Here is a 25,083-nt window from a genome sequence, read left to right as displayed (position 1 = left end):
GCAATTAGAGAGATCTCATCAGCACTGCGCTGGACCAGCCAGTCCTCTTCTTAGGGTGCCAACCGCACTGCTGGGCATATCATACCAGGGCAGTGCCAGGCTTGCTGCACCAAGGAGACACTCTTTGGCAAGCCTTGACACCCAGCAGGGTCAGCTCCTCTCTCTCTCACTCTCTCTTTTTTGGGCATTTTTATTTTTTTTTGAGAAATATTTTTTATCATTATTATTATTAATATTATTCTTTTTTTTTCTTTGCTTTTATGGGAGAATTGCCATTGCCTTGCACTGTGGACATTAACACGAGTGGGTAACAGTTCCTAAGTTAAGAAGAGACTATAGAAGAAGACGTCTGCTTATTGATAAGGGGACATTGCAATTGATTTTTTTTTATTATTATTATTTTTTCATTTTTTTACTGTTGCAACGTTGTTGCAGCTTTTTGTTTCGTTTGAATTCTAGAAGACATCAGATTTTTTTTTCATTTTTGTTTTTTGAAAGAGGAAAGAAGTACAACGTGGGGGTGAGGAAGAGTCCTGGGTCAGAGCGAGCTCTCTGGGCGATGCCAGTTTAAATGCCAGGGCAATGTCCCGTCGGAAGCAGGGGAAGCCTCAGCACTTGTTACAAAGGGATCTCATCACAGGTAAGTCAGCTTTGTATGGGAAACTGTGGGGTAAGTTCCAAGGCAGGCAATGGGTGAGCTCCCATCACCCTCCTTGCAGCATGGGGAGGAAGGAAACGAGGGTGTAGGTGGGGCAGACACCCATGCTTTTTTAATAATCAAGGGGTTAAATCGTTTCTTGAGCCTTGTCAGGGTTTGCAAGATCCAGGCTGCCTTGGATCAGGTTAACTGGGAAGCGAGGAGAAAGTTGTAAGAACACATGAGATACATATTGACAAGTAGAAAGTGAAAAGTCACAGCACAGCAGACACTACTGTAGACTCTGCTAGATTTTAAGTAAAATCACTCTCTCCTTACAGCATCATGCTTGATGACACCCATTATTAGTGCATTTAATTTGCTAAAAAAAAAAAAAAAAATATATATATATTTTTTTAAAAATACACTTCTCATCTGTTAAACCAGATCCCAATGTCTGCAAAAGAATTGGGTCTGCAGCTTGTCCTGTGCAATGCTTTGCAGATTTTATTTAACTCCTTAAATTAGGTTGATTCACATGCAAACAAGGGGTTAAATAATGCACTGGTCACTGAATGAATGTAAATGTATAGTTTTCTTAATTTTATTTCCCTTGGAAAGTTGGTGATGAGGAAGATAGGAACTGGGCAGTACAGGCAGAGGGGGAACTAATGACAAACACATGGCTAGCAGGGAAATACAACTGCCTGTCTGTAAATGGAAATACAACATACAAGCTGGCAAGGAGGCTCTGGAGGGAGAGAGAAGGAGAGGGGGAGACGTATGAGGGGGGCCTTGGATCCATTTATTAGGAGGGGAGGGGGACTGCACACACTGAATGGAGCATGCATTTTTTTTAGGTTTGTCTGGGGCAATTTTGGTCTTTACTGACCCATATGTGCAGGATTTGGGCTACGTGTTGGGTCATGGGGAGATGGGCTTTTAGAGTGCAGTAGGATCACAGCAAAGCTTGCAGACTCTTATTAAGTAACCTGGAATTTGGAAATGATGTCAGTTCCTCCCAGACAGGTATATTTTGGGGATTCAGGTAGAATTCTTATAAAACAATTAAACAAAAAAAGAAAACCTCAGTTGAACGTATTACGTGCTATTACATTTGCTTGGACTGCATAAAAGTTGTGATTTTGTTCTGTAAATCTAAGGCCATCTCAGTACTTCTTAGCAATACCCCACAGCCTTGTAGTTTGTTTAATTTGGGTCAATGGGGTTGGAAGTACACCATGTTCAAATATGACAACTTTTTGTCACCGTAGGTCCACTGTAGGTAGCCGCTGACTATGGGGTCATAATAACAATCTATCAACTATGCCAATGGTTTTACAGCATATCTTATGGCGTAGCCTTGCAGACATATTCAAGACGCAGTTCGACACATCTTCGCAAATAAGTCACAATTATTCGCCATATGTTTCGTAGTAGCCTTGAAGAAAAAGGCACGACTCAGTGAAGATATTTGTTGGTAAAATAGGGGTTAAATGCAGGTAACCGGCAACTAAAATGACTTTCTCAGAAAAAAAAAAAAAATGAGCGCAGCAAAGCTTGCAATCAAGTTATGGCGGGAGATTTATCAGGCAGTGAAATTAAAAAGACAGAATGAAAACAGAGGTTATCAGCGAGATTTTGGCGTGCCGTAGGTGTGTGTTGTTAAGAATTTAAATAGTGAAAATAGCACATGGCCCAATTTTGACACCCTAATTGGGTGAAGCCTGTGAACTTGTGTAATTAAATTATGATCACACTGTAGTTAAGAAACATTTTTTATGTTTATTTGTTTTTAGTAAAAAAAATAAATGACTTCACCGATGACATTTTGTTAGCAAATTCAGCCAATCTAATAGTGTGCATTTGTTTTAAGAAATAATTGATTAAATTTAACTTATTTTTGCTGTTTAAAAAAAAAAAGTATGTTTCCATTTTTAACATATTTTTGTCGCTGCCTTTTTTTATGTACATTTATATAGATAAACACACACATGCACACACGCGACACACACATACAGACGCACCTAAATGTGTTAGAGGCACTATATGTATTTGTTAGAATACAATATGAAAGTGATAGTGGCTGACTTTACTGAGTGCACATGGTGACTGCTATGTAATCCCCCTTACATCTGACTTTATTCATTTAACTTCACCAGCAGAGCAGCCCCTATAGTGAGCACAGTAAGGGGGGAAAGGTATTTTTAGGATAAAAAGGCTGATCTGGCAGGGGAAGAGAAGATAGTTGATCTAGCCCTTGAAAACAGGCTGTCTGCCTTCTTGGACTGCACACGGCTTCACCTTAGTCTTCTTTAGCTTTGTTAATCTCACCCCCTGACCTCCCGAAAATGATGTGCAATAGGTCTCTTCCAAGCCCAGCTTTCAGTATCCATTGCACAGCCGGGGAATGTTGCATTAATCTTGGGAAAACCAGGCAAAACTCCCCTCTATACAATACCCCTTGTGCAGAGAGCTGGGCTAGGGATCTGAGGATCCTGGGAGGGGGAAGGGGCAGGGGGGAATATTTATGGTCGATTTTAACAAATTTAAATAAATAAATATATATAAGGAATATATAAGGGTCTCTCCCCTCCCATGAATTGCTGGGAGAACAGTCTTATTTCACTGCTACAGTCCTCTCGTCTGCCATTCTGTCTCTATCTGCTTTTTCTCTCTCTTTTTTTTCCCCTTCCTTATTTTGGTTTTGTAAGGATTTGTGGGGGTTTTTTTTTGAATGATTGAAAATTGGCATTTTATTTATTTTTTCTTGAAAAAGGGAGGTGCATGTTCTATCGTTGTAATGGGGGACCCAAATTTTTTTTTGCTTGTTTTTGGTCAGGGTTAAGAAAATGAATTTAGCACAAAAAATGGATGATATATTTTTTTTCTCCCCCCTTAAAATTAGAATTACATGATTATACACCGCTGCCTTTCGTACCTTTGGTTGGAAGGGGTTCTCCCAAACCATCATGTGTATAATATATGTATATATTCCATAAGCAGATACTGCTGAGAAGGAATTTTATTGCCAAGCTTTGCCAGCCAAGATGAGTGAGGATTTTTGGGGATGCTATCTGTGTAATAGAATGACATGCAGAGGATGAATTATGCACCCCATTAAATGATTTCCAGCATATATCTACATGAGGCCTGCATATATTTTTTTGGGGGAAATGGGTGACTATGAAACTGCTGCAGTGACCCCCTCACCCCCCCCCCCCCTCCTGAGTGGATGCAAAAAATCATAGAACAGGTAGGTATATTTGGATGTTTACATTTCCATGCTTTTAGGCTCATTGATCACTGCATCTGATCTGACATCACTGGCACTATTTAAATATGCATGAAGTGTATTAGCATTTTGCATAACCCCTTCTCTGCCAGGTTCTGCCTGCTGTGCCTAGCACTATTGCTTACTCTGGCATTCAATGGGTTAAGATAGATAGATAGATAGATAGATAGATAGACAGACAGATATCTTGCAACATTTACCAGATGCCATTTGACTTATTCTCAAAACTTAATGTTTATGGACTGAGATGAAATTCTGTATAAATTGTAAAAATAAAACTGTTAATGAAAAAGGCATGCAAGTGGTTAATGTACAGAGATAGTGATGCAGACATTTGTTGTTTTGCAAGGTATTTGGCAGAATGTGATAAGCAGCACTCTATCCAGCTTGCTAGACTAGCTCTATGGGAATAGTTTTAGGGAGTTTGACGATACAGACAGGTAGCTGCATGTTTAATGATTGCTGGGGAAGATGCTGTGCCATTTCATGGTTACCAGTACCGAGAAGAAGCATGCACCCCTGTTTTGTTTAAAAAAAGCTGGTCTTGTGGTTCCAGCTTTGAATATCTCCAAGTGCACCTGGGTTATATTCGGTTATATGATTTTGGTAGAAATTGGTATCATGATGAATTGATATCATCTATGTGTAATGTATCTATAATCGTACAAGGAACAGAAGAGAGAGATTCTATCAGGTCAGCTAGTATGCAGGCTCCAAGGATGGGCGTCTGCATACCTTACAACCTATTCATGAATGTCAAGTAAGAGCGAGGTGTAGGGACCCTGTATGTGAGCAGAAGAAAATAAAAAAGGATCTGGTTAATGTAACTGAATACCTTTTCATTTTTGGGGAGGTTACAGCTACTGTGCTTTGGGCTGGGGGAGGGTAGATCAAAATAGCAAGTCCCTGCAAGGAATTAAGTTGTTTAACTAAGAAAAGAAAAATTGTGGGTCAGATTAGATCGTCAGCTCTTCTGTCTTGGAAATCTGTTATCCATCGCCCCGTGACCATTAGCTGTTTCTATTGATAGAGGGTGTAATATATGCTACTGCTTTCTTGCCTATTGAATTCTACTGTGTGGACTATGTTGGCACAGGGTAAATAAACAAGGATCAGACAGGAATATAAACCAGCTACAGTCGTACAAACACACACAACAACAACACACATCACAAGCAACATGCCATAAGACTGATGCAGACAAAAGACTTTTCCTTTCAGCTAATTGTGCCTCTTACGGGTGCTACAGTATGCAGATAAATAGTTTATATCCAGACGTTATTGTCAGCAACATGAAAATAAGGCTTCAGAGGGAGGATCGAAGAGAGTAGCACGGATGTTTTAGCATGAAAATACCTGCAGATTTAGTGGACTGAGTCGTCAAACCAGTTTTTATTGTTTATTGTTGAAAAGCCTTCTGGGTTTTTTTTTAAATGTACTATAGGAATCTAGTGACAGGCAGATTTTTCGCATCAGATATCCACTCACTACTTTCTAAGCGTTCAGTGGATTCGCTCCCAATCATATTAGTAGTAAAATAACTCTTGCGTCTGCGTGTCTCAGCGACAATCTTACTTAAGCATTGTTCTTCCCTGCAAGGACAAAATTAAAAAAAAATTAAAAAATATCAAGAAATTTTACTATTAAAACCCAATGTAAATTTGTACGTTTTTTTTTTGTTTTGTTTTTTATGTGCCGTCACCTATTTGCATTTTTTCATACCTTCAAAGAAGTCGCAGCGGCCTAATAGTGGCTGCCATGTTATCGATTAATTTAACCGATGTGAAATGCATGAATAATTAGTACACTTTCAAGATCTGAGCTTTTAAGTTGCAAATGAACGCACAGTTACAGGCCTCTAAACTGTAAACCCAACGACAATTAATATTTGACTAATATCCTTGATGTTTCCATGATACATCATGCTGAGCTTAATACCCGTTATGACAAGCTTTTGATACAGTTTTTTTATATTTGCATGACAGATGCATTTTACAGAATTGGTGAGATTCTGTGCTACCCTAAAGACTGCATGCATTCTGCTGTAAAAACACAATTTCTTAATTCTCTGCTTGTTAGTTAATATCTACGTACATTTTATCTTAACATCTAGACAAGTTGTATAGAATTACATAAAATTAGCATTACGATTTCATCAGCTCCAAATCAGCAGAGTGTTCATGTATGTATATATATATACATGCATTAATTTTCCCATGAGAATGACAGAACAACATAGACATCTCCAAATAATTTTATATTTACGCGTTTGTACAAACTAGCTCGCATGATTTAAAAGTGACAATACTGAGTTGTCAGCTGTGTTCTTATACATTGATTGCAAATTTATCATAAAAGCACCTAATTCAATTTTTCCTAAAAAATACCACCTTTGATTAAATAGCTAACCCATTCACTGCCTACAGGTAGCAAAGGGAAATGTTTAATTGTCATCTAACCAAAGGCACAAATGAATCACACCTGTGAACCATTTGTTATGCCCAGACAAAAATGAATATATGAGTGTTTCCTCTCAATATTTTCACTAAAGATTATCAGTTTATTTATTTTTTGTCGTTAATGTTTTCTTGCAGACTTTTAATTGGAGCAGGTTCTACCAGTGGCCAAGCTAAATGTAATCTCATCATTGTTTACAAGATTGTGTTTTGTGATTGTGTGTGTATGTGTTTTTTGTTTTTTTAAATCTTTATCAAACAGTTTTCTTTCTACGTTTATGTCTGTTAACCAGCTTCTTCTATTTTACAAGCATGCTACAGTACATTTTCTGGGGTGGAGCGGGCGGGGGGGGGGGTAGGGTATTAATTTTTTTTGGCCCTATAAATTACAGTGGCACGATAGAGTGTCATTTCAAAGTGCGCACCATGCCAGGCGTTGACAGCGTTCTTGAGAATAATTAGTTTTTAATATAGTGCTTTACAGGGAAGATTGATCAGATATCATGCACCAAGAACAAACTACATCCAAGACTGCGTTTATAAGGCACTTGGTGATTTAAAAACGTTCCAGTTTTCTACAATATGACTTGTATCTGTTGCTTTTTGCTGTTCTTTATTTATTGTTTTTGCGATAGTTTTCAAAATAAACTTTTCTGCCTTTTTCTATTGAATTTTTAAGCTTCAACATCTCAATTGTGCCCTGAGGCATTTAACTGACAAACACTTACTGCTAGAGGGAGCCAATTGCCTGTCTTATAGGAACAGGCTGCGAAATTGCTCCATAGCGTTACTGAACGCACACACTCATCATCTGAACTTATTTACTGGTGCAACATTTAAAACACAAAGAGAGAAAATAGACTTGGCAAATCGTCCAGTGCTAACTTTATCCATGATGCTTTTAAAATTTGCAATTATTCTTTTCTCTTTTTGTTTTTGTCTTGAATTTAAATTCTAGATTTGTTTGCAATTGTCGTCGATGCTCGACTCTTTGCACCACTAACTTACTGTAGCAGCAAGTGTATGATATAAAGATTTTTACTCTGATTAAATAGGTCAAATTCAGCATGTTATAAACCACAGATTGACTTTAAAAAAAAAATACAGCAACATACGCTGCAAATACATCTTTAATGTAAAAAAAGAGATACGTTTTTCTTTTTGCTGTTAGCTAAGTAGTTCGATCAAGGTGTGCAGCACCTTTTTTTGGCATGTTTAGGGTTAAATGCTCCTATGTGCTTATATCCTATATTTTGCCATGCAGTAGCTAAATACTGTGTGTAGCTGTTTTGCTGTCAGAGGTTCCCGAGATTCTATGCAAAGTTTGTATCTTAGTCAACAGAAGCTGTAGTTGCGCTTAAAGCTGTGACGCAGAACCCATGATGTTGCAGCCCCTTTTTTCGTTGAAACCTAGATGTGAGCTAGTCTCTTGTGGTTTAGCCCTTAGCGATAGATACGCAGTAGAATTGTCTGTGTCTTCCGTCATCTTACATTAGAACTATACACTTTATACAGCCACAGATAAAGGTGTGCTCATGCGTATTACTATAAAGAAAACATTATTTTATAGGTTGGGTATACGAGTAAAGATTGAGGTTGATATAATCCTATAAAAATGTTTGGAAGCATTAGGTTATCTTATTGCTAGGGTATGTGGGTACAGATAGCGGTTGATATAATCCCTTGAAAATGATCCATTACTTTATTTTAGAGTAAACGTATCTGGATAAGCATCAGAATGGATACAATCCTATAACATTTTGGAAAATAATAATTTTATTGGTAGATGGGTAAGGATAGTAGTTGATGTAATTCCATGAAAACATCGGGAAATACTATTTAGGTGTTTATGAAAAAAGAATGATTGTGATGATGATATATTATCATCATATTGTTTTTAACATTGCATTATTTAGTGTTATGGTATGTGGGTAAAGAAGATAGTTGCGGGATAATACCGTGAAGGTAAAGCATTCTTTCGGGGTGATGTGAAACTAAATTAGGTAGGACAGAAGATGGGCTGTCAATGCTTCTCCAATCTTAAATATGGAAGTTCAGTATTCATGTAATGAGTACACTACTGGAAGTGTGTTACCCTCCCCACCCCCCCCAAAAAAAACAGAACAAAACATAAAACATATAATATCAACAGACTGAAAGTTCCTCTCTTCATTCGTGAGGTGGACGAAATATTTTCAAACACATCCGCTTTTCACACTTAGTTCCATAATGTGCATTATTCCCTAGAGTATCCACAAAATTATTGTATTGATACACTGTGGAATAACTGAGGATTTGATACTGGGACTGCTGGTAAATCTTTGACAAGTTTAACTCTTTCACTGCTAGGGGTGGGTTGCAATACACCGAAGAGATCCCTTGGCAGGATTCGCTAGGCGTTAACTGGTTAATAGGAAGGGTGGGCCGTTTTAAACCAGTTGTGGTTACTGAGGCTTTTTTGGATAAAAATGCAGGTGAGAAGATGTAACAAACTGACACTTAAGAGAAACTCTATGCACATTTTCTTTGGTAATCCTAAATGTGTACATATTAAAATATATATCCTGGAATTCTATTTATTCTATCCAGCAAGTGAGAGGGTAGAGAAAGTCTTGATTAACATCATTGCAACCGAATACAGTTCTTTTTTTTATTTTTTATTTTTTTTTACTATATATATTTTTACATTATGTTCTTTTTCTTGTGCCTGTTTGCTTGTTTTTTGCGTAATACAGGAAGAAATCCAAAATATATTTCTGAAATCGCCTTTGTTTCTTCCCTTATATTTATAGTTTCAATAAAGAGATTTCAATAAAGTATATTTATATTTTCAATAACCGTAGATATGTGTTTCAGCACTGATCACAAACTGCGAGCCTTTTTAAACTGCTTCCCTATTCACGCTAAATTATAAGCCCTCACCAACAGCTAAATATGCATATTTTTTAAAGCTGTTTATCTGCTTGCCAGCTATCTCATCAACAAATATAAAAAAAAAAATCCTGCGGAAGATTATGAAAAGTAGAGAGATATGCTATGGTGGTAACAACAAATATATCTTCGTTTTACAGTGAACAATACAAGCAGATCGTTTGAAGAATTTCACCACGTTTGTCAGAATCTGTGTCTTTTTTCACGCACAGAATTAAAAAAAAATTTTATACCGAAAGAACAAGTGAGTTTCTGATCAGTGGTTGCTGTTTTTTAAAGCCTTAATCAGTCAAGCTATGAAAACGTGCATTTTTTTTTCTGTCAGAACTTGGAATATGAACATGGAAAGGTAGATATTGACATATTCAGGTATATTTACTAAACTCTGAATTGTAGCAAACTGAGATAAAAAAGCGAGACTAAAATAGGTAATTTGAAAAAAAAAAATCTCAGCTATACAGCTTGGCATTTTTTAGAGTTTAGTAAATTACCGTTATAATGTGACACAAGTTTATTTTGTTTATTTTTTTTTTAGTTGCTTAATCTCCACCAAATTTAAAGTTATAAATATATATATATATATATATATTTTTTTAAAAGTAATACAAAAACCTTATTAACCTATTTTTTTTTAACTATGGCGTTATCTATCCATAGATAGCTGGATAAGACCTTTCCAGTGTTCCATCTGTTATCCTTTCTTGATATCAGACTGGACTTTTATCATTTATTTATTACATTATAGATCTTCTCATATTATACCTTGCAGTTCTTACTACTGTGATTGAACATTTGTCGCTGTTCACAAATCTAAAATCTTTCTTTTTTTCACTTACGCTAATTTGCATTTATCTTTGGCTGTTTCAAATTACACCAGCTTGCCCATAATTGTTTTCTGTTGTTTTTTTTTTTTTTTGCAAAGTTTCTGACTGAATTTAATTTCAAGGAATGAAAACACAAAGCAGAACGTGTGTGATTTTGTGTGAATTTTTTTTTTTTTTTTAAGGAAAATATGTTTAACATAACAAAGGCTTTTTTTTTTATTCACTGACATTTTTTTTTGTTTTTCCGTAACAACTATATTACATAATATAGGCTGAAATAACGTAGTTAGAAAAATCTAAGTCTGGTTGGCTCAATTTAGCCGAACTATTTTTCCAACGTCACTTTCTTTGCTTAAATCGTGTAAGTCAATTGTCAAGTGACTACAACACGCTATTTAGTAATATCCATTTTCAATCTATAAATGGAATCCAAATGAGTTGGACCATAATGCTTACATTTTCAAGTTCTTCCAGCATTTAAATAGTTCCAAACATACGTTTTTTTTCTAATTGTGTTTAGTAAGCATATCATTTATTTACTGTCCATTTGTATTAATATTTTGTAAAAAAATATCTGAAATGATATTATATGGAATTGGATGCACTTAGCTCAGTCACTTGTTACAATACTGTTGATGATCTTCCCATTGTACAATGCTGCAGAATATGAGTGCTTTATACATGATCACGAGGAATGGAGAATCTTCATATGCTTATGTCATCATCTGCTGTCATCATAGATTCTCTCACATTAACACATTCATCATAGTTTTCAAACCATATTTAAAACTTGGTTTTGAAACCAGTATTGCATATTGTAGTCCATCATCATTCTCAGTTATTTAAAAAAAGCAAATATACAAATTGCAAAACTCAAGTAATGACCAATACACAATCACGCCACATATAAGTACAATATAATTCTTTTTACTACTCACGTGGTACCAAAAATCATAAAGGGACATATATTTGTAAGTGGTTTATTAAATCTGCCAAGAAAAGTCTATCCCCGTGCAAAAAACCCAAACAAGTGAAACAGAAAGCTGTAGCTACGTTAATGACGCAAGAAATATGTGCGAATGAGGAAAATTGCGCAGGGGTGTGAAATATGAAATAGCTTTGAACAACCAGTATGTATAATTTTCTGGGAGATAAAAGTGAGCGATATGCTTGATATTCCTTTAAGAGCAGCATTCTGCTTACGAGTGACATCTGTTAAAAAACACTGTCTGCTGAGTGCAACCCTGATTTCAAGAAGTCTTAGGACAGTGTCAATTGTTCGTTATCTACGGAAGGGGGAAATAAAGAAAAGATGAAACCATGGTGGGTGGGTGAGAGATGAACATTTTTTAGGAGAGTTAGTTGGGTACACCGACTATTACTACGGTAAAAATTACAGTGGTGAGAGTATTGAATGACAAGAATCATTAGTTTAAAACAACATGAAATTACTGATTGTATGCTTAGCAGAATTATAATAGGATCTGGGTTCTAAAAGATGATTGGTGTTCTGTATAAAGAGCTATCAAACATGAATTTGTGACACTATAGTACTGAAATAAATCATTAGGTCCCCGGCCCAGTCTCTGTTGAAATTAAGGGTGATTTTGCTCACATTTTTCCCCACTGCACCGGTCTTACTGTGGCTGGGTCCGCCTCCATAGCTGAGATTATCAATCATGATGATCTCAGCCAATCCAATGCTTTCCCATGCTTGCCCTGCGCTAATCAGCTTCTCCTCATAAAGATGCATTGAATCAGTGGAACGTTTAGCGCCTCAATGCAGAGCGTAGAGTGCTGAACGCCAGTGCTGCATACTGTGCAGCACTGGACTAGGAAGCACCTCTATTAGCCATCTGAGGGGTTACCATTAAGGTGTTACTAGCCAGCAATGTAAACACAGTATTGTCTCTAAAAAGGCAGTGCTTACAGTGCACTGCAGGGACAGGCTATAGACACCAGAACCACTACATTAAGTTGTAGTGGTTCTGGTGACTATAGTGTCCATTTAAGCTGTGCTTGATTCTTTGCAAGCAGGAAGGTAGAGCAGTCAGCACTAAGTTAAATAAGATATTTTGCGATTAACTTGGATAAATAATCTGTAACATTAAAGTAGGAGTAAAATCAGAAAATGGGATAATGACAAGTTAGGTGTTAAACATTTGTTGTTGCACCAAAAAAAAAACAACAACAAAAAACGAAGGGGAGGGAGAATTTATTGAGAGACATTCTGGGAAAAATATTTGTTAGTGAAGCGGTATGATTCCATTACTGCCTTAAGCTAGTGGGTGAGGATGCACACTAGACAATGACTGGCTTGTGAATGCATATCCCTTTAGATGTAACGATGATCGGTTTAATTCAGATTCTGAGCAGAAGGTTAAACTGTCTGTTTCATGAAAAATAGAAAAAAGGAAAAAACTGGCTGTTTCATTAGGTCCTGGACATCTGTACATTCCAACTGTCTCTGGTCAGTTGCGCAGAGTAAGAGACACAGACTTTGAACAGGCCACAGGAGGGTTTTATATTCAGGTCCAGTAAATTAGGAAGGGTATTGAGTGTGAATCCAGATAAAGGGTTTTCTTGTCCTTTACATGTATGTTAGCCTGCCCCGTACATGTTAGGGCCCATGCATCATCCTCTGATCCTGTAAATGCACAGTCCCTATCACTGTACATGAATGATGGCCTTCTCTTATACATGCATCATTTCCTGCTCCTGTATATGCATGATGGCATGTCCATGTACATGCATGACAGACTATTACTGTACATGTATGATGGCCTTCTCTTATACATGCATAATTTTCTGCTCCTGTACATACATGATAGCATGTTCCTGTAGATGTATGACAGGCTATTCCTGTGCATGTATGATGGCCTTCTCTTATACATGCATAATTTCCTTTTCCTGTACATGCATGATAGCATGTTCCTGTACATGTATGATGGGCTATTCCTGTACATGTATGATGGCCTTCTCTTATACATGCATCATTTCATGCTCCTGTACATGCATGATGGCATGTTCCTGCACATGTATGACAGGCTATTACTGTACATGTATGATGGCCTTCTCTTATACATGCATGTACATACATGATGACATGTTCCTGAACATGTATGACAGGCTATTCCTGTACATGTATGATGCCCCCTTCTGAACATGCATCATCCCTTCTTTTCTTGTACACGCATGATCCTTATTCTTGTGCATGTATGATGACCCCCTTGTGTACAGATGTATTCTGTTCTTGCTCATATATTCACCTGTTAAAAAAAATTCCATTAAACCAAACGTACAAGCTATTTATGCATATGATTCCGCAGGATTTTGTTATACAGTGTTATGGCCTTAGAATACTGTTTAATCAATAAGACATTTCTTGTGCTATCATGTAACTGAGAGTCCTGAGATATTTACATTCAGAGGATTAAGGACTTTTCAGTATGCAAAAGGTTAATGGCACCTGGAATTGGCAAAACCACGGCTGTCCTAAATGGCTTTCACATCATTGTATTTATGGACTGCAGACAGATTGTGCCCATTGCGTTCTATGCGAGGGATGCCGGACAGTGACAGCGTTGTGTGCTATTAATAAAGGGTATGGCAGTAATTAAAACATTAATTGAGGAGGGCTGAATTCCTGGGACAAAATAGTTTGTGGAAGAGCGAAACACGTGTTTTTTTTTTTTTTGGAATTGTGTAATATGCATGTACAGGGGGTGCATTTGTTGCCTTTACAGTTGTGCTGCACCACAAAAAACATTTTGGGTGGTTTCCTGAATGCATCAGGCATCCTCCCTCCATGCAGAAACAGGGTGCTCCAAACTGCGACAAACAGTTGGCTCGTTACATGGCATAGGCTAGGAATGCACCAGTCTTTTCCATCTGTTATGAACATCTTAAAAAAAAGTTTTATTTATATGGCACCAACATGTTCCGCAGCGCTGTATGATAGTTTTGAATTCCTGCACAGAAAAACGAGTTGTTAGTTGACAGTTATAGTTGACAGACTATCTAGATACACCATTTGGCTCTTATCTGCTTTCTAAATATATGGTTCTAGGTTTAAGGTAATGATGTCAGATACAGCTTAATGGCCTGCAATAAAGTAAGAACCTTGCAATTTAAACCAGGATTGGATCTTGGATCTCTGGCCAATCTTTTGTTCGCACTTTTTAAATTATTTTAACTTTAAATTCCAAAATTGCAATCCCACTTTAGCAGTTCCTTATTAAATAAATTCATTAACTAGTAAATAGCTGTGACTCGTTCAGTATCTTACAGAATTTGGGCAAACAAAAGCAATATTTTCAAATTCAACTCTTCTAGCCAAAATGTTTTTAATACCTTTTATTAAACAAGCCCAATATTTTTTTTTGCTATCAAATCCCTGAGACTGATTTGCCATTTTTCAGTATCCATTAAACTAAAATAGAAAAAAAAAAAAACATTTGTTACATTGTGTCAACATAAATTGTAGATATTTATTTTATGTGTGTTTGTATATACAACCACGATTTATTGGGATTTAGAAAAATAAAAGTTTTTTCTGTTTCCTGCATAAAATGCAAGCTATAGTGTCACATTTCTGCTTAAAACAACTCACATAACAAAAACATGTTTAAAAACAAAAACAAGCAAAAACAGTGCAAAACTGTACAAGAAGCAGCATTTAAATGTGTGTGCAAGGAACCCTTTCTGAGAATTATTTTGTTAGTATGGTTTTGGGGAAGTTCTGCATCCCCTTTATTACAAACAGCTGCCTAAGGTCCCTGTCTAAAATAAATAAATAGAAAAAAAATCATGTCTGTTAGTGTAAATTTTCCGTGTCTTTGCAAGAATGTTTGTTGAGACTGAAGACGAATGGACATTTTACGCAAAATCAATACATTTACCGTGTTCATATAAAATTTCAATTGTTGCAAAAACAAACAACGCAGTCCCTTCATCTGCCATACTTTCCATTGTAATTAATTCCAACCTCAAGTAATCATAGTGTGCTTAAGAAAACAAGCAAAAATGTCAGCTGTAAAGAAGTTGGAGTGTAACGTGTTTAACATAATCAATGCCACTGCATTAGACTGATACAGGACACAGAACTTGTCTGATGTAAAATCAGATGTCTGTTATTCATTTTAATATATATATATACAGGACGATGCGTTCCCTATTGCTTGTAAATACCGTAAAGAATTGTAGAATGGTATAATCTCACGTGTTATGTATTGCCAAGGGCATACTGCTTCTTATATGGCAGGGGGTTACAAGACGTTGAAGCTATTAGGAAACATTCAGTCGTCTCTTAGCTTGTGTATGGCAGAAAAGGTTTTAACTTAAATGTCCTGAGGCAAGTTTTATGGGAAATAAAGGGTTGTCTGTTACAATGGATCTGTGTGTGGACAGCTTCAATTATCTCATGGAAGTTAAGCCCTGAAAAAAAAAGGATATCTGGCAAGTTGCGTCTGCAGGTGACCCCCTAAATGGTGTTTCCGTGCAACATCTTATTAATGGAGCTGTCAAGGGCTTCTAGCAGGATGCCTGTAAAAACCTTCTATGTTTCGTAAGAAAAATGTTTTCAACAAAAATTTTTCAAAAGTGCTGACCCTGACAGCAGATCAGTATGGACATTCTGTATATTGGTGAAGGAAGGGGCACAATAAATCAGCTATAATTTTTTTTTTTAATCACTTGTTAACCTTTACGTATTGAGTGGGATTTCTTGCAGTTGTATTATGTATTTATTCTTTTGTTAGAGATGGGGATATGGGCTTTGGAATGTTGCGTTAGTGCTGATGTTATCGTGTTTATGTGGATATTCCAGTGCTTATAGCTCTTCTTTATTTTTCTTAGCAGACGACCGCCATGTTGAAACGGTGATCACCGACGATGATGATGCTCTTGCCCTCCCTGAGTCAGGATCCATTAATCTCGGCGGCAACGGGACAGACCCCGACTTGCTAACATGTGGACAGTGTCAAATGAACTTCCCTTTGGGAGACATCTTGGTTTTTATAGAGCACAAGAGAAAGCTGTGCGGCGGACCCAGCAGTGTCTGCTATGATAAAAGTCTGGATAAGAGCTCTCCTCCCCCCTCATCTCGCTCCGAGCTCAGGAAAGTGGCAGAGCCCGTGGAGATCGGCATCCAAGTCACGCCCGACGAGGAAGACCGTCTTCTCACGCCTACGAAAGGAATTTGCCCCAAGCAGGAGAACATTGCAGGTACAGTGTCCTTAATGTGCTGTTGCAGAGACAGCGCAAAGCTTTGTGTCATGCCTTAAAACACACACACGCTCCACAAGCCTGTAAGATCCAGAGCATACAACTAGGCCACTCACAATAGGTACACGGCTACATATAGATTTTAATTTTGACAACATTGTATTATGTTTAAACTCCAGCTACAAAATGAGTTACTTGATAACATTTAGTATAAAATACACTGGAAAACATAGATATGTGTAAAGAAGAAAACAGTTTCCTACCTAACTCTCATTATATCTATCTACCTGTCTGTCTGTTTGTTTGTCTGTCTGTTATCCATGTCTATATCTTATGTTTCTGAATGTAAATCAGTCTAATGAAATATCAATCATGTTTCTAGCAATTCGTCTGTACGTCTGTATATATATATATATATATATATATATATATATATATATATGTGTTTATAATTTAAATAAATAATTGATAGGTATATAGAGTGGTATTGCAATGGTACCACAATGGTACCAAGACAAGTGCAGGTATGTCTAGTTACAGAGATACATTACAGAGAAACAGAAAGAGACAGAGGCAAAAAGACAAACAGAGGATGAGACAAACAGAAAAAGATACAGATGAGCACAGAATTAGAGACAGACAAACAGAGAAGGAGAGACAGACGAACAAAAAAGGATAAACAGACAGACAGGTAGTTCGATAAGATACATAAAATACTGGTAGCTACGGTTTTTTTTTATTGCAAGACTTAGTTAAACATAAGAGGCCCCAATTCATCATGTAATTAATCATCAGCTTAATCCAAGAATATATACGTACTTTAATATCATTTGAACTCCCATCTTTGATCTTTCTGGCACACATCCCTCTGCTAACGTTGTGAGTTTGAAGTTGCATTGTTTTACATGTTAGAAGTCGGGATTAATGCTAATCCTAAACCTATTTATCCTGAAACCCGCGTACAGCACACTTCCCGTTCCATTTCCTAGAATACAGCGTCTCCAGGCTTTCTGACTTCTGCATCCCAAAATGAACGTATTCGTCAGCAAAACTTTCATTGCGCAGAGCCTTCCATAAATACGTTTAACGTACCCGTAACACAAAAATAAATAAATAAATAAATAAATAAATCCAAAATGAAATAAAATTGCAAACACCTTTGATTTATTTGATTTTATATGCGTAGATGCATGGTGCTTGTTGATACAGTGAAGAATTATACATTTTTCTCTGCAAAGTCTGTTACCAAGGGGAAGTGGGTTACTTCTCCTCCCTCCGGTGTTAGCTGCTGTATTTGCTGAGTATTCTACAGACAACAGTTGGTTTGTCTAACTGTTGGATTACTGGTAGAAGTCTCATATGCTCTGTACAGAGGAGGGAGGCTGAACAGCAGAGATGCCTGGTCAATATTTTACAGTACTAAATAAGGAGCAATAGCCATAGAAACCAGTAGAATACCTCTCAATACTTTATACTTCACTACACCAAAAAAAAAAACATCCATTTTGCATTGATAAATCTCTCTTCTGTGTGAGCACTTTGTAATCATACCAAGAAAGATTGAGCAAAGACTAGTGATCTTTATTTGTCTGTTCGTTCTAGTGATTGCTATATTTGTAGCTCCTACAATGGGGCTTTAGACACCAGAACCACAACAGCTTAATGTAGGGGTTCTAGGGCAAAGAGTCTGTCTCTACTCTGACCTTTTCTAAAAATAAGGCAGCATTTACATTGATGCCTAATGCCACCTCTAGTTTCTGTCACTCGGACAGCCACCACAGGGTTTTCCTGAATGTCCTCTTGCAAACACTGCAGGACAGTCGTTCAATGCCTCAACACTCTGCATGGAGACACTGAACACTTCATTGACTCAATGTATCTCTATGAGTGGATGCTGAGATTACTGCACATGCACACTAGCCCCATTGCTGTGGGGAAGCATTGGATTGGTTGAGTTTGTCAGTACTGATGGTCTCAGTCAGCAGAGGTGGGGCAACGTCATCAAGACCAGCATGCCAGGGCAGTAAGGTAGGTAAATCTTGTTTTTTTTTCTTATTTTTGTGAGGGACAGTGATAATTATCCAATAAGTATAACACTCTAGTGTTATGAATAGGCGGTGCCTAATGCTGGTGTATTAGTTTAAGAATGACACATGAATACTAAAGCATATAAAATTAAAAAGTATATATTTATATATATAAATGGTAAACAGATAACCCTATGGAATAAATGTCCAAAGTAAGATAAGATAACTTTGCTCAACACTTTGATAAATCTTAAAAGTGATCGTTATTTAAATGACTCCCAAATATTTTAAAGTGAGTGCACTTATTTCTTGTCATATACCAGGTGTCGGCCTCTACTTGAAATTTTTTTTTTTTTTTTAATAAAACAAAAATGTTTTTTTTCAATAGAGATACTATTAGAGAAAGGATAACATGCCAATCTACTGAATACAATGGATACAAAGTGTAAACAAACACAATAAAAACAAGTTAAAATTAAGCTAATCTCTTACACTATAAAACGCCCCCGTGCCCCAATGTATTTTTTTATTAAAAAATGTTCTAAGACTCATCCTTTTTTCAAGAAAAATAACTAAAATGATCCTTGGATATACATGCACAAGGTGTTTTTGTCAGCTGGAATTTTTTATAAATTTTTCATTTGTACAGTGCTACGGAATTTGATGGCGCTATATAAATAATAAAATAATAATTAAAAGCTACTATTTTTTATTTTATTTATTTTCTATTCTTTTAATGTATCTAATCGAACATAACAAAAATATGTTTCTCTGCTCGTTAGAAAAAGACTAAAGAATAAAATTTGAGCTGCTTAGATGTAAAATATAATTTAATGTGGTGGAAGCGTTAATTATTGTAGCATAATTGAGTTTGTAGGACTGCAGTGCTTGCATTTTTTCTGCTCAAGATCTGTTTGTGTTTATTTTTTTCCTTTTTGTTGTCGAAGAGTAAAAAGAATTGGAATACATTTTCTTATCGTATATCTCTAATTTGTCCACGATGTCACATTTAATAATTTCTCCACCAAAATCAGAATTTTTGCGAATTAATCAGAATGGCAAAATATATGTAAAAATAGCTAATTTGGAGAAATTCTATAACTCTGCTATCGTCACGGCTTGACTATGTTCACCTAAACTTTGCCATTTGAATATAAGTTGCTAAAATTTACCATCGCTGATACACATAGCTGCATTATGAGTTGTGGGTTTGTTGTCACTTGATTTGAAATATGTTGTCTAAAAAAAAAAAATTAAACTAGACTTTATCCAACTACTAATTTGGCCTTCATTTTTCAAATCAATAAATAAGCTACTTCCTACATTTCACTTTGGGTGTAATATCCTTGTATATGTGAAATTTTTACCTGCATATATATATCCAATAAAACATTTTCATGTCATTATTTGTACACTTTTATTTAATTATGTGTGTACCAATTTTGCTCTCCGACGTGGATGATAACCTTTAGCGTTATTCTTCCCCAGGTGAGGTCTTTGCAGAGGCTGAATTGAATACTTGTAAACATTCTAGTATTGGAACTTCAAGGCTGTAGCTGGTGCTGTGAGTTACAGTAAGGTTGCCTAGATCTGAGCTACCAGGGAGTTTAGATCCAAGAACTTATGGATCTACCTTACAGTCTCAGGAATCTCACAAATCCAGTACCACAGGTCTGGTAAAATCTGTCTCTCTTTAAACCCTCTACCACAGAGAGGAGCTTTTAAGATTAACCGTGGCTACCACAGAGATTACAATGTTTGTGAGATTTAATCTCAGGCACCTGTAGCTGACTTTTTTTTCTGTCACAGAAGAAAAATAACTACTTGGTTGGCTTATACAAGATCTGGTTCTGTCATTCAGGTTTGAAGTATTTCAAGGAAGCTCAGTCCATTCTTCTTTAAATGACTCTCTTGACATGTGCTCTACTTGTTGACAGTTTCCTCAGCTCTTAACGTCCTTCTGTACTTTGGTTTTACTGTTAAGTCCTCCATGACCTAGCTGGCCTGTGTATGTCACGTTACTTTTACTTAGGTGACTGTTTTTTATTTTGGCAACATTGTAGAAAATGCGAGGAGGCCTTACTGCTTGATCTGGACATAGAACTAGACTTCAAGTTTTTTACACTTTGCCTACTAGAACTAGTGGACTAAACTTGTTATCAAGGCACACCAAACCAGAGCAAACCAGTTCTCAAGGCACACAGTCTAGGGCAGGTATCACAAGCTTCAGCCCCACGGGTGTTACTAAACAATAATTTATAACTCAGCTGATTACCTGGGCATCTATTGGAGTCAAATCATTCTGGGAGTTGTAGGCCATCAACATCTGCGGGGCGTGAGTTTGAGATCCATGGCTAGGCTTAGGATTTAGTGATTTTTTTCAATTCTGTTTGGTGATAATACCTAAAAATACCTCAGGCATTAGTGTGCCTTGAGAACTGCGTTGGGAACCACTAGTTTAAATGATCATATTCATACATCTCACCTGTGGCAAGTAAGGGAACAGGATGGAAAGAAGGTAGACTACAATGGGGCAACAAAGTGGTGAATTCATGCAAGAAAGGGGGTTGTCCCCCCCAGAAAGTTGTCGGACTGCCTGACTTACTGTCGTTGTGACTGGCCCCGCTCAGGGCAGACCATGCAGCTCTTTAGTGTGAGTTTATTGAGGTGTCCCACTGCTGGATAACCTGGGATAACTGGAAATAAGCTAGAAACTGGATTGTTGAGAGAGATACACATGGTTTGATAGGTCATAGGTCTAACCCCCAAGTAACTACGAGTACACCAGGGCACAGGGTAAAAACAGGACAATGTCTGCAGATGCTGCAAATAGGTGGAAAAAGAGAGGGGGCACTCCTATTTTAAATGACAAAGATCACAGTCCTGCGCCCCACATTAGCCTGCGCCTTCTGTTAGGTCGCAGAAGCCAAGATGCACATCTTATTATGGACATAAGAGATAAACACAGCTATTGGCACAATATAAGCCACCTGATTCATTTCTAATTATTTTGTTACAAATGGAGATTAGTAAAATCTGTGTGTGGACGCGATTGATTGTTCTGTAGAATGTTCAGGATTATCTTTTTTCTTTTTTTTCCTGACAGCTAATTACCGGAGCTGTCTTATGCTAAATATGCCCCTTTATTGCGGTATACCATGATGGCCATTAGACACCATGTAATGAACAGGCCCCTGACGCCCATCCTATCTGCGTAGAATTCTTAAATAGACAAAATTCAAGCCATTTTCGTGGTTCAGAGAAGCGTGCTGTTTGGCTGCTGCACAGTGTATGTCAAGCTGCTTTCTGCTGAGTTTGGCTCACTCTCCGTTTGCCAGGGCATCCAGAATGGAGACCCGCCGTGACACCTGATGTCTCTACTACTACAGGGAGACTTGAGTGTAATTACAGATAGACCAGATCAGTGAGCAGAGACAGAGAATGAGAACGGATGGTCGCCTTGGGCCAGAAAACAGAGCGAAGGGACAAGATGCGGGCAAGGTGATCAAACTAGGGATTCCGAAAAATAAATGTAACTATAAATTTGTATTTACCAAAAAGTCAGACAGTCAGCATCAGCCCCCTTCAATATCAGTGATAGGCTTTATAAAGCACATGACCACAGGAAGTTAAATTCTAAATAAGCGACTTTACTGCAAATACACAAAAACATTGTAGAATTTCAAAGTTTGTATGCAAAACACATGCAGATTTGCAATGGGCTTCATGAAAACTGCTTAAACGAACATGTTGCTCTTATTGTCTCTTTTTTTTTTTTCACGAATAATAGCACCAACATATACAGTAGCGATGCAACCCAGTTATGTACCTCCCAACGTTTCAAATGGACAAAGAGAGACACTTGAATTTTAGTGCGTGGGTGTGGTAAAGACTCATTACTGTGATCATTATTGCTGGGAAGATCTTTTATATACTGAACAATATGGAGCTCCTGGGAAAAAAGAGATATTAGGATATAAAATAGGGGTAGAGGGATTTGGACTCAAAATAGGGACTGTCCCTCCGAAATAGGGACAGTTGGGAGGTATTCAGTTACCAGCAACCTGACAGAAATCCTCAGAATTTCATGTCCTTGCTTTGGTATCAGTGGGAACAGCAGAGGAAACTTTGCAATGTTGTAATTTGAAGTTTTAGGGACAGGAAACAATGTGAAGTAAAAGCAAAAATAAATTGCTGCCATAAACAGTGCACTTTTGAATTTAACATGGGGATTCGCTGCAGGTGCAGCCACACTTATAGACGTAAAACATAACTTTACTACCAGTGATCTGCAAAATTTAGATCCTTAGGGTATATTCATTAAACAGTGAGTCAAGAGTTAATTACCAAGTTACAAAAATTTAGGACAATTTAGCTGAACTCACTTAGGGAAAAATGAGATATATATTGTAATTTGGTTGTCACCTTGTCACAACTGTTCGGTGACTAAACCTATTTAACCAAAATGAGAGAGAGGATAATTTTGTGGCTGTTCCACCCTCTGCCAATTAAGGTTTTGTAATTTTTGAAAGATCTGTATTGAGATTGGGAGAGGGGGGCGGCAGTGTCAGTACTAAATACAGAACAATCCATATGTTTGGACCCTGGTCGGGTTTAATGCATTTATAGCTAAGCTTGCTGGTGTATCAGTGCTGCCCAAGTGTGATCTTCAATGTTATCTTAAAAAAGCCAGTTCCTTCCCTCTGGGATTATAAACTAATTAACCATTTACACGCGAGCCAAATCCCTTGATATCATGACATACATGGTTTGCCACGTAAATACGTTACTGATATCTGAGCATGAAGATATTTTACAATCGAGTTAAAAAAAAATTAAAAAATATAAAAAAAATTCAAAAATAAAGATTTTTTTTACCCCCATCCTGAAACAAGAGATGGATTGAAATTCTTTTTATTCATTTTTTAATATTTTACCCAAATCATTCAGATAAGCTTCTCTGAATACATTTAATTTTGCTACTTGAAAGAAATGCAAGCTAAACGAGTCCTGGAATGTCTTGTATATTTAGATTTAAGCGGCAAGGTGCGGTGGCGGTAGCCTGTCAACATTTTACGGCCCAGTTACACGAAAGAGATTAGATAAGCAATCCCAGGTCATCGCAAAACTGTATTCTTCACAAGGAAATAACACAGTGTGACCACTGTCCTCTCAACGCTCAGGTCCACCCACCAGGAAACATTGAAGAAAATAAATGCACTTTATACGCTTAAGTGCGTGTGCTGGTATTTTTGTAGCAGGGTAATATACTTATCGTCCAGAGCTCAAGGACAGTGAAGTTCCCTTATTTATTTCCTTTTAACTTAAACTCTGATCGCACAATATATTTTAACTCTTTGGAGTCACACGTACTCATCAGTGCTTTTATATTTATATATATATATATAAAAATATATTGTCGTATATACTATAGTATCTTAATGTTTTATTGTCGTAGTTATGGTGAAGGCACCGGGCGATCGATTAAGGACGCATTCCAGGAGATTTTTTGCCGGACACTGTAAACGCACCCTTATTTTGGAAAAGGGATTTACACTTTTGGTATATTAATTTCCCATCCGTTTTCTACAGTTACTTGCTTAGTGAAATAACCCATTTGCAGACATTATCTATAGGTGTCAACAGAAGAAAGGTGATGTTCGCCTTAGGAACATTTAACCCTTTCTTCTACTCACAGTGTTAAATCATCTTTTACATTTATTGCCCTTCAGAATCTATTCTCCTATTCTCAGTTTTCTGATTATACGATAAACCAGTCTTTAGTTTTAAGCAACATATCTTTTTTTTATTTTTTTACAGCGGTAAAGTAAATTTTCCATTAATGTCATAAAAATAGTTAAAGTTTACATCCTGTATCATAGGATCATAAGCAGCAAATCAGACCCAGAAATATATATTCTGGGGACCACTGGAGTGCAGCCCCTAAAATAATCAATAGGGATCCTCCAAATAAGCTTAAAATGATAATTACAACAGTACGTATATACAGTATATTGCTTTTGCGACACAGTAACAAAATGACTGTGCCGCTAAAGCAAGGTTACTGATGGCTTTTTGCGCCATGTTTTATAGGAATTAATTTCAGTTTAAATCTAAAGTTCTTCATTAGTGGTCTAAATGTATTGTTTCTAAGCATATTTTATTTTTAAGATCTGATAATAGTTTTGGATAGAGAATAAAATAGCTGTATCTTTTTAGAGATTGGATTTGTTACAAAGAGAAGGGATTACGGTGTAAATGTAAAGAAAGCTTCTAAACCAGGCATTGGCAACCTTTGGCACTCCAGATGTTTTGGACTACACCTCCCATGATGCTTTGTCAGCACCATAGCTGTAAGAGCATTATGGGGGATGAAGTCCATAACATCTGGGGTGCCGAAGGTTGCCTATGCCTGTTCTAAACTAATTCATGATCTAAAACAGTGATAGACAACCTTCAGCACTCCAAATGTTCTATACTACAACTAGCATAATGATCTTGTAGCCATGGTGCTGGCAAAGCATCAGGGGAGATGTAGTCCACATCTGGAGTGCCGAAGGTTGCCTTCCCCAATCTAAAATATTTTGCTTCCTATCATACATTTTTCTTACTGCATAGAAGGCCATTGACTTTGCAAGGCATGTAGGAGCTGAAGAGGTAAAAGTTCTTGCAGGAATTGACTTTGAAT

General features: G+C 37.0%; 1 protein-coding gene across 4 annotated transcripts in view; it reads left to right on the top strand.

Moving 5' to 3' along the window:
• Nucleotides 1-269: 269 nt before the first annotated feature.
• The window catches only part of BCL11B (BCL11 transcription factor B), an 87,447-nt gene continuing 62,633 nt past the window's right edge, over nucleotides 270-25,083 (top strand). For 3 of the 4 annotated variants that reach the window (XM_063439746.1, XM_063439745.1, XM_063439743.1), the window contains exons 1-2: nucleotides 270-640; nucleotides 16,000-16,368. In XM_063439746.1, coding sequence (XP_063295816.1) covers nucleotides 583-640; nucleotides 16,000-16,368 — 427 coding nt within the window. In that variant the 5' untranslated portion in view covers nucleotides 270-582. The remainder of the gene's footprint in view (nucleotides 641-15,999; nucleotides 16,369-25,083) is intronic. The other variant, XM_063439744.1, reaches the window with a different exon arrangement.

The sequence above is a fragment of the Pelobates fuscus genome, chromosome 13 (genome assembly GCF_036172605.1).
Source record: "Pelobates fuscus isolate aPelFus1 chromosome 13, aPelFus1.pri, whole genome shotgun sequence".
NCBI lineage: Eukaryota > Metazoa > Chordata > Amphibia > Anura > Pelobatidae > Pelobates > Pelobates fuscus.
Note: the sequence above shows the minus strand (reverse complement) of the source record. Positions and strands in the feature narration are given on the sequence as shown.